Source organism: Typopeltis vanoorti, chromosome 7 (assembly GCF_054136105.1).
Source record: "Typopeltis vanoorti isolate ZY-2024b chromosome 7, IOZ_Tvanoo_1.0, whole genome shotgun sequence".
NCBI lineage: Eukaryota > Metazoa > Arthropoda > Arachnida > Uropygi > Thelyphonidae > Typopeltis > Typopeltis vanoorti.
Window position 1 is genome coordinate 111,836,301 of NC_143555.1, and position 16,844 is coordinate 111,853,144.

Below are 16,844 nucleotides of genomic sequence, written 5' to 3' on the forward strand. Positions count from 1 at the left end.
CATTATCTGAAGCAATATTTGTCAGCATATTCAACTGTTATCATCATATTCAAAGATCGACTGTGCCAGCTACCATAATTATGAAAATGTTTCTTTATTTATTCTCATGAGGAAAGGTATATTAGAAATTACTTAGCTTCACTCGATTCCATATTTTTGCATAGCAGAGATTTAATTAATCTCATGCTGAATATTATGTTCCACTGGACAAAATAATTACAGTTCCCTCTCTGTTCAAGCTAAAACTGTGACAGCTAAATTTAGAAGTGTTTACCTGGTTAGCTGTAATTCTTAATACAGAACTGCACTTGAAAATAGCTTTAGCTTCTTTTCTTATTTTAAAGATCTTTTATTACAAACTAAGAAGCAATATAAGCTTACCCACAGCAAGTTTTGACAAACATCTGTGATACAGGAGGATTTGAACACATCTTTTTCAGTATACAAGCAGTGACTTATCAACTAAGAAGCCAAGAAAGACTTGCCTTCCAATTTATTATCAATTAGGAGCAAATATATATAATTACACTAACATATTTTTAAGCAGCATTATATGAAGCAATATTATGTAGCTCTGTAAATATGGTGTTATTGTTTTAATTATAGTTCTCACCTTTATCATATATTCAGTATCAAGTCATTAACAAGTTAGTATTGGCAGGGATAATCTACAATATAACATCACATGTTAATATATTCAGTAACTTTTTTTAATGAATGCAAACCATTATATGATCAGGTAATGCTAAAAAAACAAGTTACTGTCAAATATACTGATATGTTTCTAAAAAACCTTCAAACTGGTACTAAGTCAACAAATTATCATCATTAAGATTAAATCATTAACAATATGAAGTATCATTATATAAGAAGTCTGTGACAGATATATGACAATTTAACTTTAATGAATATAAAATATAAAAGCTAATGGAAATACAATTAACACTCACCTGTGTTTTTCAAGAGTTTTCAGTTTTAGTATTTTCCCTCCTTTTTTAAGTTTACAGCTAAAAGAAAATCAAAGTGCATGTAGTCCTAAAATACCTTTCATTCAACAAACTGATTAATTTTTAAATTTACCACAAAAGTGTACAACTGGATATGACAAATATCTGTGGTATCTATTTCAATATCTTTTCTTAGTTTTATTATAAATATATCATACTAAAAAAAAATTAAATTATGATATAAAAGATGAAATTTAATCCCATTAATGATTTATAATTTTTGTTCAGAAATCATACTTAGATAAATTATTTATGCTACTAATGCACTGCCTCAGTAATATAACTTATAAATCTTTTAATTGTTATTATTAGGACAGACCTCGAGTGAGTCAGAGACTCACTAAGAAAGGCCACATACCCACCAACACTAGCTGTCATACTTTTTCTTGAATTCATTTCACACTATCTGCATTCACTATCACCAAAGACACTATGAGAGAAAAATCTGGCTCTCATTCCCTTCTTGACTGCATTAATTCTTAACTCCAATTCACTCTCAATTCATTGGCAAATGCTGTTAGGTGGCATATTGTGTGTGTGTGTGTGTACAGTGGTTTTAGTGCTCCTGAAGGATAAGTAACTTTTTCGTATTTTAGATGATAATATGGGATTACTTACTTACTGTCCTCTTCTGTCGGGGACAGGTTGAGTCTTTCTTGTTTCCACAACAACCTCCAGGAGGCTCAGTTTCTTGCATGGCTAGTGAGCTGTCTATATGTTTGTAATCCAGAATTGACCTTTATAGTTGCTATCCATTTAGTTCTTGGTCTTCCTTTTTTCTTTTATTCTTGCATACAGAGCAAGGTTGGATAATCTTTTTGATGGCATTTTCTCAACATGTCCATACCAATGAAGTTGTCGTCTTTTGATCTTTTCGATTAATGAGCCTGTATATTTTAGGTCTTGTCTTACAGTTTCATTTGTTATTCTTTTCTGTTAATTTGTTTTATTTATTTTTCTGAGACATTTCATCTCGAAAGCCTCCAGTTTTCATATCTCTGTCTTCTTGAGTGTCCAAGTTTCTGAAGAATATAGCACAGTGGGAATTATAATTGCATTATGTAATTTTATTTTTAGAGGTTTGTAGATTTTATTATTTTTCCAGATTTTACCTAGCTTATTAAATGATGACTATGCAGTCGATATTCTATGTTTAATAGTGGTCATGGTATCTAGGTGTTCTGTTATTACTGTTCCTAAATAGTTGAATTGTTTTACCTGTTCAATTGTTCATCCATTCAAGGAGAAGTTTAGTTTTTCTTCGTTTTTTTCCAATTATCAAGATTTTTGTTTTGTCTGTATTAATGGTCATGCTGTATTCTTTAGCCATATTGTTTAGTTTGGTTATTAGGTTCATCATTTTTTCTTTTGTGTCTGCTATTATCACAATGTCATCTGCGTATTTTATGTTATTAAGGTTATAACCATTTACACTAGTGGCCAAAATTGTGGAAACCTTTTGGAAAAAGTGTATTTTTGACGTTTGATGGCTCATAACACCACTTTTTTTTGGTGTAATACCATAAAATTATATATCAATGGAAAGATAATTTAATCAAGAATGTAATGCAACGAAGTTTGTTCAATTATCCTTTCTTTTAGGCTTGCACGGTGATCCGAGTATATTTTTGAAAATTATTGAGACAACTACCGTGTTTGAGTAAAACTTTAGTTTAATATAACTAAACTCTACATTCGACGTTTCGACCTTTATATCAAGGTCATCTTCTGGAGCATGTGCACTATATACAGAGAACAAGCTACACTACAATTATCTGGTTTGTTAAAGTTACTGACCAACTGTTACAACAATTGTTGGCCTGACCTCTAGTTTGAAAAAAAAAAAAATATACATCAACGCTAGGGTTCTATTATTAATATATTAATATTATCTGTTGGTTGTAGAATTACATTGGGCACAACAACAAGTCTATGTGTGTATGTATGTGTGTGTGTGTGTACACACACATTTACAATATGATTATATGTGTATATTCCAACCAGTTGGTATGGAATGGTTTCTAATACTAGTTAGAAATTGGCTAGAGTCCTGACTTATGCTGGATCTTATGTATTAGGTAGGTTGAATGTGTGCCATCCAGATACATGGAATGTTCATGCCGCCAGTGTTGTTGATATGTGGGTGGTTATGAAGTATTTTATTGATAGTATTTTTGTTATAGCCATTATTTATGAATGTGTCGCTGATGATTTTTAGTTCTTGCTTCAGGGCTTGCTGGTTAGAGCAAATTAACACCCTTAAAAACAGCTCCATAACAATTTGCTCTAACCAACAAGCCCTGAAGCAAGAACTAAAAATCATCAGCGACACATTCATAAATAATGGCTATAACAAAAATACTATCAATAAAATACTTCATAAAAAATCAACAAAAAACAATCTAGATTACAGTAAAACCATAGCCATCCCATACGTTAAAGGGTTATCGGAAAAAATCGACAGAATCCTACACCATTATAACCTCAATGCTACCTTTAAGCCACCTACTAAACTTAAAACCATATTCTACTCCTCTAAGGATCCTCTCCTCCCCTTGGCACATCCTGGAGTCTGTTGCATCTGCTGCACCTGTAACTTACCGTACATTGGTGAAACAGGACATACAATCCCCATACGTAAGAAAGAACATATAAGACACATTAAATATAACCATTTTGGTGAAGCAGGCCTCTCAGATCATGTGCTCAATACCTTCCACCAAATCGACTGGAAAAGCACCTTCTCTTATACCATACAATACAAAAACCTGGTATGAAAGGAAATTTAAAGAAGTCTGCAAAATCCTGATAAACCACCCACATATCAACAACAATGGCAGCATGAACATTCCAAGTATCTGGATGTCACACATTCAGCCTACCTAATACATAAGATCCAGCATAAGTCAGGACTCTAGCCAATTTCTAACTAGTATTAGAAACCATTCCATACCAACTGGTTGGAATATACACATATAATCATATTGTAAATGTGTGTGTGTACACACACACACATAGACTTGTTGTTGTGCCCAATGTAATTCTACAACCAACAGATAATATTAATATATTAATAATAGAACCCTAGCGTTGATGTTTTTTTTTTTTTTTTTTTTTTTTTCCAAACTAGAGGTCAGTCCAACAATTGTTGTAACAGTTGGTCAGTAACTTTAACAAACCAGATAATTGTAGTGTAGCTTGTTCTCTGTATATAGTGCATATGCTCCAGAAGATGACCTTGATATAAAGGTCGAAACGTCGAATGTAGAGTTTAGTTATATTAAACTAAAGTTTTACTCAAACACGGTAGTTGTCTCAATAATTTTCAAAAATATACTCGGATCACCGTGCAAGCCTAAAAGAAAGGATAATTGAACAAACTTCGTTGCATTACATTCTTGATTAAATTATCTTTCCATTGATATATAATTTTATGGTATTACACCAAAAAAAAGTGGTGTTATGAGCCATCAAACCTCAAAAATACACTTTTTTCCAAAAGGTTTCCACAATTTTGGCCACTAGTGTAGGTTGCCCCCTTTTTCTCATTCCAAGGCTTGGTTAACCATATCCTCTAGGTAGATGTTAAAAAGGTATGGGGGAGATGGGACATCCTTGGGCTACTCTTTACTGACGTTTATTTTATCTGTTGTTATGCTATTAAATTTAATTATTGCTTCTGTTTTAATATTCTTAATAAGGTTACTCTGTTTATTGAGTCGAATGCCTGTTTAAAATCTATAAAACAGTAATAGATATTTTTGTTATGTTCCAGGTATAATTCTGCTAGTCTTTGTATTATGAAGATCTGATCCAATGTGAAGTGATTCTTTCTGAAGCCTGCCTGTTCCTCACTAAGAATGATCTCATATGTGCTCTTTATTCTGTTCTGCAAGATTCTTGTAAATGTTTAATATGAAGGTAACATATTGTAATTTTTGTTTTAAACAGATGTGTGATGAAATAAGCTATTCAGTTTGTAAGTAAATCGTGTATTTTATTTAATTTTTTTTGTTTGTTTAAATACGTTATAGTCGGTATGGTGCCAATGGATGGCAGAATGGTAACAAAAACCACATTATCAGGTATTTGAATTTGCAGGATTTTTGTGCAATGCAGTGCCTGCGAAATGTATTCGGCAAGAAAATTAAAAGGCACGTGAAAGGAAATTGAAACCAGAGAGAGAGGGGGAGAGAGAGAGAGAGAGAGAGAGAGAGAGAGAGAGAGAGAGAGAGAGAGTGTGTGTGTGTGTGTGTGTGTGTCTATTAAATGTTTCAAAAGTGAGTGCCCATTAGGTGACGAGAATGCAGCAAATGTTAGTAGAGTGGACAGTATCGACAGAAGGATGGATAAAGTAGGAATTAATATCGAACGTGCAGCCATAGAAATAGAGGAAAGCGAAATCGATACTAATAAACAAATAGCATGCTTGAATGTTATCCTTCACAGGACAAAGTGCAAAACTGAAAAATTGCAGAAGCAGAAAGAGATTAGCAGGGCTGAAATGAAAAAGAAACAAGTGGTCTAAAGTAATAATAAAGACCGAGTGAACGAACAAGGGAAAAACGGGTTAAGGAGAAAATTATGTACAAAGACTCAATGATCAGGGGAGTACTTAATCAAAGTGTGACTAAATCGTGTTTCCCCTGGCACAAAAATTCACAATATCGGTTGTCGCATCCGGATGCAAAAAGGTAAGTTAAAGGAAATGATTGTCTAGGTTGGCACAAATGATTTGAGAGGAGAGAAGTATTCTATGATGGAGAATGTAAATGACTTGTTAGAAAAGGCAAAACTAAAGAACAAGAAGGTGAAGATTGTAAGCCTCCTACCACACTACACCCTCTGTCCAAACAGAAACCGAACTTTTGGTAGAAAATAAAACATAGGCCAATTATAATTATTCAAATCATTATTTCAATCAATATACTTTCCCTCATCTTCGATACAGCGTTTGACACGGTCAATTAATTCGTTAAATGAGTTTTTTATACCGGTTCTTGGGATACTGTTGAGGGTCATGGTTACTGCCGCGTGAATGTTTTCAAATGGTGTAGTATCACTTTCCTTTCATCAGCAAATGAAGTCGGGGGAAGAGAAAGAAGTCACAGGGTGCTAAATCAGGTGAATATGGCGAGTGATCCAACACACAAACTTGGTTTTTGCTCAAAAACTGTCTCACAATGTTCGAATGATGAGATGGTGCATTATCATGCAAAAGTGACCAGCTGCCTGCATCACGATATTCATACTATACGTGATGAATTCTCGCTATCAATCGCTTCAAAATTTCGAGATAAAATTCACCATTCACCATTTGGCCAGGCGGAACTAATTCTTTGTGGATAATGCCCTTGGAATCGTAGAAAGAAATCAGCATTGTCTTTACTTTTGACTTCTCCAAGCGACTTTTTTTTGGATGCCGCTCTTCTGGTGGTCTCCACTCAGCACTTTGTTTCGGGCTCATACTCAAAACACCACATTTTGTCACCAGTAACGATTGTTTCAAGGAAGTTGAGTCCTTATGAGCAGTTTTAATAAGGTCCTTGCAGTGTTCAATTCGATACATTTTTTGGTCGTCAGTCAACTTGTGGGGAAACAAATCGCGAATTCAATTTACGAAGGCCCAAACTCTCGGTCAAAATGTTGTGCACAGTTGATTTTGGAATCCCCAATTCATCTTTTCAATCTCACGGACAATTTCGGGTTTTCATTGATGAAATCGTGCACTTTTTTAGATGTTAACTTCACTAAGTCCAGTTTTTGGACGGCCCAGCTTTTCGTCGTCCTCAAGCGTCTCATAGCCACTTTGAAATTGCTTAAACCACTCGTAAACTTGAGTACAGGATAAGCATTTGATGCATTTTGGTAAAGCATTTACCGAGTTTAACACAAAAGTCAATCGCAGCTCTCTGAAACTCGTTTTCTGACCGTTCGTCAAAACACACCGTCACTCTTGGCACTATAACTCGGCTTCTAATGAAACAAATGTCATAAACAGTTGACACAACACTAATTAAGGTTGCCACTTTCGAAAACAAAAAGATACAACAGATGACGCCACTAGTTTCTTCTATTTTTGAAAAGTTCGGTTTCTTTTTGGACAGAGGGTGTATGATAGAGGCAAACTGCAGAGGAAGGGATGTTGGGAGCCAATAAATCTATATGCAGATTGTGCAGAAAGAATGATGTAGGATTTGTGGTCTGTACAACCAAATCTAAATGGTTTTGGTGTTAGGCGTCTAGAGAGAGAGAGAGAGAGAGCTTTGTTCACCCAGCATGCTGAAGCACAAATTCAGGAAAACTTAAGCAATTAGGGTGGAAGCAAGTGAGTTTATGTGAAGGCACCTATGAGGCAAGTGAGTGTGAAAATGACCAAGTGCTGAATATAGTCTCTCTCTCTTGCAAAAATATTGAGTAAAGGTGGTAAAGGTGGGTAGGGACTTAAAGGGATGCTGCAGTTTCTATATAATAATGACAGAAGTATCAGGGACAAGAGTAAAGAGTTTTTAGCTTCTGTTAGTGCAACCTTGCCAGGAGTTATAGGCATTAGTGAGATTTGGCTAACAACAGATGTAGTTACAGGGATAGAATGTGAATGGTTTAGTAATGGGGGGGGGGGTACTGCTAATGATAGTGGATGAATTGTAGCCAAAAAGAATAGGAGATCAGAAGAGCTATCCATAACCAAGGTAACCACATTGCTACCAATTGACGAAAGTGATCATGCAGTCTTTACTTAGGAGATTGTAAAATATTCTGTCAAGAATGGGTAAATGTGAAACTACAAGGCAGGTGATTATGACATGATTAGGAATAAGCATAAATCTGTACCATGGCATAAAACACTGCAGGGAAAGGATGTTGGTAATGCATGGGAGAGTGTTAAGAGTCATATCTAGAGGAAGCAATATTAAATTGTATACCTAAGGTAAAGAGGGTTAATCAGGTAGGAGTTAGATGGACGAGTAATATCATTAAGCACGAGCTGCAGAAGAAGAAAATGCTGTGGAGGGTATATAAAGAGAAAGGTGACCAGCAAACCCATGAACAGTACAAGGCTCGGAAAAGAAAAGTGACCAGCATGGCAAGGAAAGCAAAATCAGATTACGAGAAGAATCTAGCCAAGCAGGCCAAAGGAAATCCCAAAGAGTTATTTCGTTATCTGGAAAGTAAGAGGAAGAATGACTATGGAATATTAACTTTAATGAGTGATGATGATCATGAGGTGACAGAAGTAGATAAAACAGTTTAGTTACTAAGTAACCACTTTGCAAAGGTATATCATCCTACTGAGATTGTGTGACAGACACCAACGTGGGAACAGAAGTGGATGAATTGGAGATTCTTAGGATATCGCAGAATCTCATCATAAATACTACTATGGAATTAGATGGGATATCAGCTCAGGTTTTGCAAGAATGTGCAAGTGAATTGGCAATACCTCTGACTAGGCTAATTAATTTAAGTCTCAACTCTAATAGAGTTCCAAGGGAGTGGAAAGAGGGCAAAATTTCCTTGCATAACGGAAGTTCTAAGACTGCAGTAGATATGATACTGCATGAAGGGCAACATGACTTGTGAAGGGTAGGTCATGCCTTTATTGAATTTTTATAATAAAGTAACAGCTGAGTTGGAAATGGCTACACGATGATTCTGTTGCATTATGTAAAGGCATTTGCAGAATACCACATGGAACTCTGTTATGCATATTAGAACAAATGGGGATGGATATGACACTGGTTATGTAGATAAGAGGGCAGCTGCTCAACAGATATCAAAAAGTGGTATATGGAAGAACAGAATCCAGGTGAAAGCAAGTGACCAGTGGTGTGCAAAAAGGTGCAGTGCTATGGCCACCGCTGTTTAATTTGTACATAAATGATATAGGAAATAAACTTCTTCCTATTTCCCTCTTTAAATTGCAGCGTCAAGGGTTTTTTATTCATTTAACCGTACACAGGATAAGGTGGTTAGCCCTATGCCTCCCGGTGTATCCTATGTCTGTAGAAACGTTGAGTTCTCAAGGCCGGTTTGCCTGCTTGCAGGTTTTTTTCTGTCCAGTTTATCTGGGGAAAAAAAACCCTGCAGTCCTTGCCCAAGATCGGCTAACTTGGCTATGTCTGAAAAAGATCCAAAGCTCCTTACATCAACGATGGGAATTGAACCCAGAACACTCCTTTCCTAGGCATATGGTTGCGCACATAGTCACTCGGTTAACCGTGCAGATATTTCAGGAAATAACCTGAAAGGAAATATTCAGTTGTTTGCTGATGGTGCAAAATTAGGTAGAGTAATAGTTGATAAAGGCATTGTGGAGAGCTTGCAGGAAGATTTAAATAGGCTGCCAGTTTGGGCAAAAGATAACGGGTATCAGTTTAATGTCGAGAAATATAAAGTTATGCATTTGGGAATAAATAGATTGCAAGCTGTGTGTTGATGGTGCTGTACTGCAGGAAATAGATGAAGCTAAAGATTTAGGGGTGGTGGTGGTAGACAGTGTTAAAGTTTAGAGGACATATTGCTAAAGAAGCCCATAAGATTACTTGGCTATTGAAGAACACATTAACAAATAGAGATAAGGAAGTTATTATTACTCTTTAAGGCCTTGATACGTCCACATCTGGATTACTGTGCTCAAGTTTGGTTTTTCTAGGGAATGAGTAGTGGAGAAGATTCAGAGGCAAACAACTACGATGGTGAGTGGCCTGTGGAATGTTCCCTATGAGGATAGACTGCAGAAGTTGGTTGATAGGAGAAAAAGAGGAGGATATGATAGAAACATTTAAGTTGCTTAAAGGGTTTTATAAGACAGATGCAGGGGAAATGTGTCAGCACTTGGCTAGAGGGGGCGAGAACAAAATGTAATCCCAGAAGTTGAATAAAGGTATGGTTAGTAGGGGTGTGAGGACTAGCTTTTTTGCTTGGAGAGTGGTGAATGAGTGAAATAGGTTGCCAGAGTCAGTTGTGAGTGCTTTGTCTGTTAATGGATTCAAGGAGAGGCATGATAGATTGTGTAGATAGTTTGGATCCCCCACAATGAGTCTTTAGACTCTATGGAGGTGTCTGTACAATAATAATAACTCTCATGGATGTCCTCTACCCATTTGCCATAAATGAAAAATCTACTGGTATCCTCTATGATGTTTTCAGAGTTTGTATGTCACAATCATATTGCCCCCCCCCTCTTACTCCTGTTTCTTAGTGTCTGAAGTTCACAAATTCTAAATATGTCTTCATAATCTATATTCCATAATCCTGATATCATCATTAACACTCCTTGGTAGTGTTTCCACTGTATTAGTATCATCACGGGAACTGGCAGACCAGACAAAGACTGAACTGAGATCGTATCAAGGCCTTGTAAGGAAAACGATATCCTTAGATGTCTAGGTTCAGTTCCGCATTGCAATTATCCTCTGAGTTGTATTTGTAATGGTTGCTATAAAGCCCTTGAACTTCAATTTCCTATCCAATAAAACTCCAAGATCCTTAGCCTAATCAGTTTCTTCTAGCATGTGACATATGAATGTAATATGACATTGGATATCTCATTACACCAAGGTGCATAACTTTACATTTACTAACATTGTTGAACTGACAGCTATTTTCACATGCCCACAATTCTAGCATATTCAAATCATTCAGGAAGTACTGCATTACTAATTACTCTACCTATCTTTGCATCATCAGCATACAACTGTATATCACCTGTTAAATCCTTCCCAAAGTTATTAATGTAAAGACTGAATTATAATGGGCCACAGACTGATTTCTGTGGTACACCACTGGTCACCTTAAATCCTACAGACTCGCGTACTCCATATACTACTTTTTAATATCTGTCAGTCAGCCATCCTCTTATCTGTGCTAATGTATTATAATTGTTTTTCAGTATCATGATGAGAACTAGGAGACCAGACCTACACAAGTAAGATTGTATCAAGGCCATGTAAGGCAAAATGACATCCTTATCCTTAGATGTCCAGGAAAATACCAAGTTCATTGATTTTTTTTTTGGAGAACTGCAGGTTGTAGTTGTTTGGGAATACTTCTTGAGGAAGGCTGTTCAGAGGACAGAGGTTGGCTGAATAAAAGAGGATGAACAGAAGCAGGTTGTAGTTGTTTGGGAATACTTCTTGAGGAAGGCTGTTCAGAGGACAGAGGTTGGCTGAATAAAAGAGGATGAACAGAAGCAGGTTGTAGTTGTTTGGGAATACTTCTTGAGGAAGGCTGTTCAGAGGACAGAGGTTGGCTGAATAAAAGAGGATGAACAGAAGCAGGTTCAGTGTGTTTGCAGTTTCACAGTAAAGGGGTGCTGGGAAGCTGCACCTCTTATATTAACAGGTGCAACAGAAATTGGAGGAATGATGGTTACCAATTCACTGGAGCAGTGACCATGGAAGTACCTGTAGAATAGACACAGAGCTGAAATATTGCACCTGTGAGATAAATGCTGAAGTGAGTCTGCAAGAGAGAGAGAATCATCTATGAGTATAATTGCATGCCTCTGGATGGCATCAAGGATTTTAAGGAAAGTTTTAAGTGCACCACCCCAAACATGTAAGCACTATTCTAAACATGGTCGAATTTGGGATTTGTATATAGTGAAGAGTTGGCTGGGTTTAAAATAGGCTCTTGAATGAAAGAGAATGCCAAGTTTCTTGGATGCTGAGGAAACTATTCATGTGATGTATTTATGCCAGGAAAGACTGAAGGTAAACAGTCAAAGCAATCGGATCTTATTTGGTAATTTGTGTATTGAGGGTAAGGATAGATGAGCTGGGATCTCTTTTCCACGAGAAAAGACAAGACTGTGTTTTGGTGGCATTGAACATAACGAAGTTGTCCTTGTCCCATTAGAGAATAGTATGATGTTTAAAGCACTAGTTGTAGATGATCTTGTAGCCTGGGATGTCAGAGTACTGCATGGTTTGTCAAATGAGTAGGATGAGCTATGGATGGGATTTAGTGGTTATTGTGAGTAGGTTATTTATGTACAGGAAAAGAGAGTAGGTGATAGGACAGAGCCTTGAAGCACTCCAGCACTGGTGGTGAAGTTCGAAGAGAGAGGGAGCCATCTACGACTCACAGAGAATGACCAGAGAGAGAGAGAGAGAGAGGGAGAACTTGCTACTCAATTACAGAGGGTGGCAGGGTGACCAAGGGATGGCAATTTGTTAAGTAGACCTCGATGTCACATATGGTCAAAAGCTGGAAATGTCAGGAGTGACAACACAAGTTTCTCTGAACTTTACCATAGTATGTGTCCAGTGGTGGATGATGTAAGCTACAAGGTCAGCTGTGGATCTCAAATGGCAGAATCCATACTGGTGGCTGCTGATTAAATTGTAAGTAGTGGAGGAGTTGGCTATTGATGACTTTCTCCATTATTTTGGAGAGGACGGAGGTGAAGGCAATTGGTCAGTAGTTTAATGGTTAGACTTCCCTTTCTTGGAATAGGATTGATATGAGATTGTTTCCAAGCATTAGGATAAGTACCAGATATGCATAATAAATTATAGAGACTATGCAGGACAGGTGTTAGTTCTGGAGCACAATGTTTGAGATTCCACTCCTGTGTGATCTTCCCTGTTCTGAGACTCAAATTATATAGCCTAATCAAAGGAACTCTTTTAGCATCTGTGCTGAAATCCCATCAGATTCTTATTCAGTTCGTGCAATAGCTCTAGTACCTTCTCTCATACACCTGAGTTTCTCCACTGAGCTTCTTCAGTGAATATTGAGTATATAGTAGTGAGCTGAATGTTGCATACAACAAGTTAATAGCTTTTAGAAAATGGACATTATTAGTTGAATAATCTCTTCTGCATCTGTCATACACATACCATCTGCATTCAGTAGCTTTTTTTTAGTTGCAGCATAGAATTCTTTTGGGTTGTCCTTTGCTTGCAGAGCCAGTTTCTTTTCACACTCAGCTTTCTGTACAATAGTTGTGACTCTGTCTGCTCCTTATGATTTTCATAACTGACAATTCTTATGTGCATGATATCTTTTTCTTAAGAATCTTTTGCTTAATGCAATTAATTTCACTCCTACCCTATTTATTCTTTAAACTCTAAGGACACAGTCTGATATTGCACCATTTAAGTATTTTTAATGCTTCCCAAGCACTGCTGATATCCTTCCCATCTAGTAACTAATACTGTTGGACAGAACCTAGAATACTCCTCAGCTGCTCATAATTTCCAGGTCAGCACATAACTTCTGAATGGAACATCCAGAAATTTGGCCACTTCCCAGGTCAGTAAAAGCATGATCACCTTAACCATCTGGAGGTATTACAGTCATGTTTTTAACTGAAACCCTCTCTGACCCTATAATCAGATCTAATACTAATTGACCTTGAGGTCCTATCACATGCTACTAGAATGTTGTCTCGCAACAGCTCAATATATATTTGGATTCATTCTTCTCATGAGATGTTACTGCTACCCAATCAATGTTTGGATAATTAAAGTCACCCACGATGATTATATGTTTCACACAATCATGTTTATTTGATAAGACTTTTAATTGTCACTGGCAACCAATCCACTAGATCCATAACAGCATCCTACCATGTATTTAATCTTGTTAGACCCCCACCTCACACCAGATGGCTTCAAACTTACTGACAGATGAAAAATTGTTACTAATATTGCAGTCATAGCTTTTTACCCTAACTGGACTCAAATTGTTCAATATCATAGAAAACACAGAAGAAAAGAGTTTTGTTGTGTAATCAACTAAAAACAATCAAAACATGCTTGCTTCCAAGAGAAATGGCTAGGAATTCAAGTGTTGTGCTACAAGGACAAAGTTGCATACTATAATGTATAAAAAATATCATGAAACCGCTGATAGCTTTAGATTAATACAAGGTTTTCAAGGCCTCTTTAGAGTAAAGATATTTAGGTTTCATGAGACTTCAGTTTTTTCACACATACACACACAAAGGGAAAAAAAGCTCTGACAGACTTGCTATGCATCAGAAATTGAAATATACCTCTAGCTGCTTTCAAAAGAAAGGTGGATTGTAAGTGTTTGAATACCTGAAATGCCTTTAATACAGCCTATTACAAAGCTAAATTCAATGAGGGTGTAGCCATTTAATGACATCAAAAACTTATACTCCCAGTAGGAGAATAATGTCAAAATGACATGAAATGTAAGGAATTTGTGTCGGTTACTGTCATTAAACAAAAATTAGTTAAGAAAATTAAAGATTCCATTATGATTCTTCTTGTAGATGCTTCTTTAGATATTTCAAATAAGGTGAAACTACTCAACCATTATGTGAGATGCACACATAAAAATGGAAAAAGTATTTGTTAACTTCATTTCTCTCTAAAACTCAACTGCAGTGTACTTTGATGGATTAGAAAGTGAAATAAACTAACTAGTTCTTGTCATGAAAAATTAGTAATTAGTTAGTAGAATTTAAAAGTAATGCTGGGCATTAAATAATGAATTAGTGATAAAATTAAACAGACTTACCAGATCTTACAAATTATTATATGTAATTTAAATTTGGTTCTTTTAAATTCTATTATTAAGGATTATATGGGTAAATATCCATTTATCTATACATACACATTTATCTATATTTATGCACACACACACACACACTATATTTATATAGTGTGTGTATACACTGCATGGAAAGAAGTCAATAGACACCATAGTATTGAGGAGCAAACAGCCATGATGCTCACCTTAATAAGATGTAGGACCTCCTTTCACAGCAATCTTACTGGGCATACTTTCCACAAGCGTACAATAACAATCAATGGGAATTTTGGACCATTCTTCCTGTAGGCATGTAATGAGATCCTGAACTGTTGTGGGACAGATGCCCCTTGACCTCACCCGACACTCCAGAAAAACAGGATCATGCCATCACACTGCCACCTCCAAATTTCATAGCTGGGGATTATGAAATCTGTAAAGATGTTCACCAGGCATCAGCCACACCAGTCTATCTGCTCGGTAGAGGGTGTAGCATGATTTGTTGTTCCATAACACAGCTTTCCAAACTTCCACATTCCACTTACACGCTCTTTGCACCACTGAAGACAATGCTGCATTTTGGTTTGGGTAAGATGGGGTTTGCATATTGCAGCCCTACCATGAAAACCCATGTTGTGAGCCTCGGATCTGAATGTTTCTGTGCAGATTTGTGTTCCAGTCAATGCTCGGAACCCCTGCATTTAATATGTTGGCCGACAAATGGCAGTTTTTACATATTATCCTTTGTAACACCCTATGGTCACATTCAGAGTGTGTAGCGAGCTTTCCAATGCGAGCAGCACTTGCATTTGACTCCCAGCACTTCCATCTCAGTATGGTATCAATAATTGTTGACCTGCCCAATTTGTCAACAATCTGCCAAACAGATAGGTCTGCAATACAGCATCCTATTACAACACCTTTTTCAAACTGTCAGTTCCCTTCTTGCAGCCATTTTAACCAGGACATAGTTGCAGTGATTTGGGCGCATCATATTCCACCAATTTATACTGGCTAGAAACACGTGACTTGTTACATGGTACATCATGCCATGTAACTTGTCCATCGGGACATCTGTTGACTTCTTTCCAAGTGTGTGATTTTTATCTGGATTATGAAAAGAATTTCCAAAGCATTAATAAAGAAGTAAAATTTACTTCTAATAAGGGAGGCATTTTTCTTTTCTTTTTTTTAGTGTTAAGGAATAGCTTGAAAAATACACTTTTTCAAAGTCTGTGTCAAGTGAAAATTTTGAGTTGATTAGTGTTAAAAAAAAAAAAAAAAAAAAAAAAAAAAAAAAAAAAAAAAAAAAAAATCAGGAGGTTCAGTTTAATCATCAATTTTATTTATGTAATGCTAATTCTGTTGCAAATGTTATGTCATAAATAGTTTTCTTGTATGTTTAGTTTACTTATTGTATCTATTGGGGATAGTGGTCATGACAAATGCTGTTTTGTCAATTAGCACTAATTTTGTAATGGAATATGACCAATAAAAGGATAGGGTATGCATGTCTTATTCTATCTTTAGCATTGTGATAAGACTGAGAGATGCTCAGTCTTATCACCAGGTAACTAATTAATCATGAAATGGCATCCTAAAATGGATACACAGTGGACAGCTGCAATTAGCATGTTTTTACCCCAAGCTGATGTACTAATTTTTTTTTATTCCAAAATATTTATTTTTATATTGGATTCTAACCTAAATGTTTTTGATGCTTTTCTAAGTTGTTGCCATGCTACATGAAATCACCAGCCCTATCTTCCACCAATGTTTTAGAAACCTGCTAATGTAGTAATATGTGGTAGACCTAGAATTTTATTTTGAAGAGTTTTTGATACTGAATGTTTTCAACGTGTATAATGGCAGGGAATGAATTAATTGATTTTTCTACTTTGAAATTGATTCAGTATTAGAAGGAAAAATGTATGTGAAAATGTTCATATATCATCAACATTAATAATAATAAATGGTCTTGTACCACTTATAAAATGTATGAAATTTTTCTTCACAGGCTGATAAAACACATTAACATATTTGCACTGGTAGTTGGTCGTTGACTTGAAGTTATATGGAAAATTGGCCCAGCAAATAAACTCTTTATTGAACACAGTTCATATTTTCAGTCAGGACATCAAAATGGAATTTGGTTTAGATAAATGCGCAATTTTATCTATTAATTTGTCATTAATTTTTATAAGGAAAAATTAATGACACTAGCAATTTTAATTTTGATCAAGAGAAATATATAAAAGCAATTTCAGCTGAGGAACACTATAAATACCTAGGAATATTAGAAGTCAATGATATTCTCCACTCGAA

General features: G+C 36.0%; 1 protein-coding gene across 4 annotated transcripts in view; it reads right to left on the minus strand.

Annotated features, from left to right (window-relative positions):
• Positions 1–16,844, minus strand: part of LOC150104970 (uncharacterized) — a 336,174-nt gene that overhangs the window by 215,736 nt on the left and 103,594 nt on the right. For all 4 annotated transcript variants that reach the window (XM_090396080.1, XM_090396079.1, XM_090396081.1 and 1 more), the window contains exon 8: positions 951–1,007. In XM_090396080.1, the coding sequence (XP_090252206.1) occupies positions 951–1,007 (57 nt within the window). The remainder of the gene's footprint in view (positions 1–950; positions 1,008–16,844) is intronic.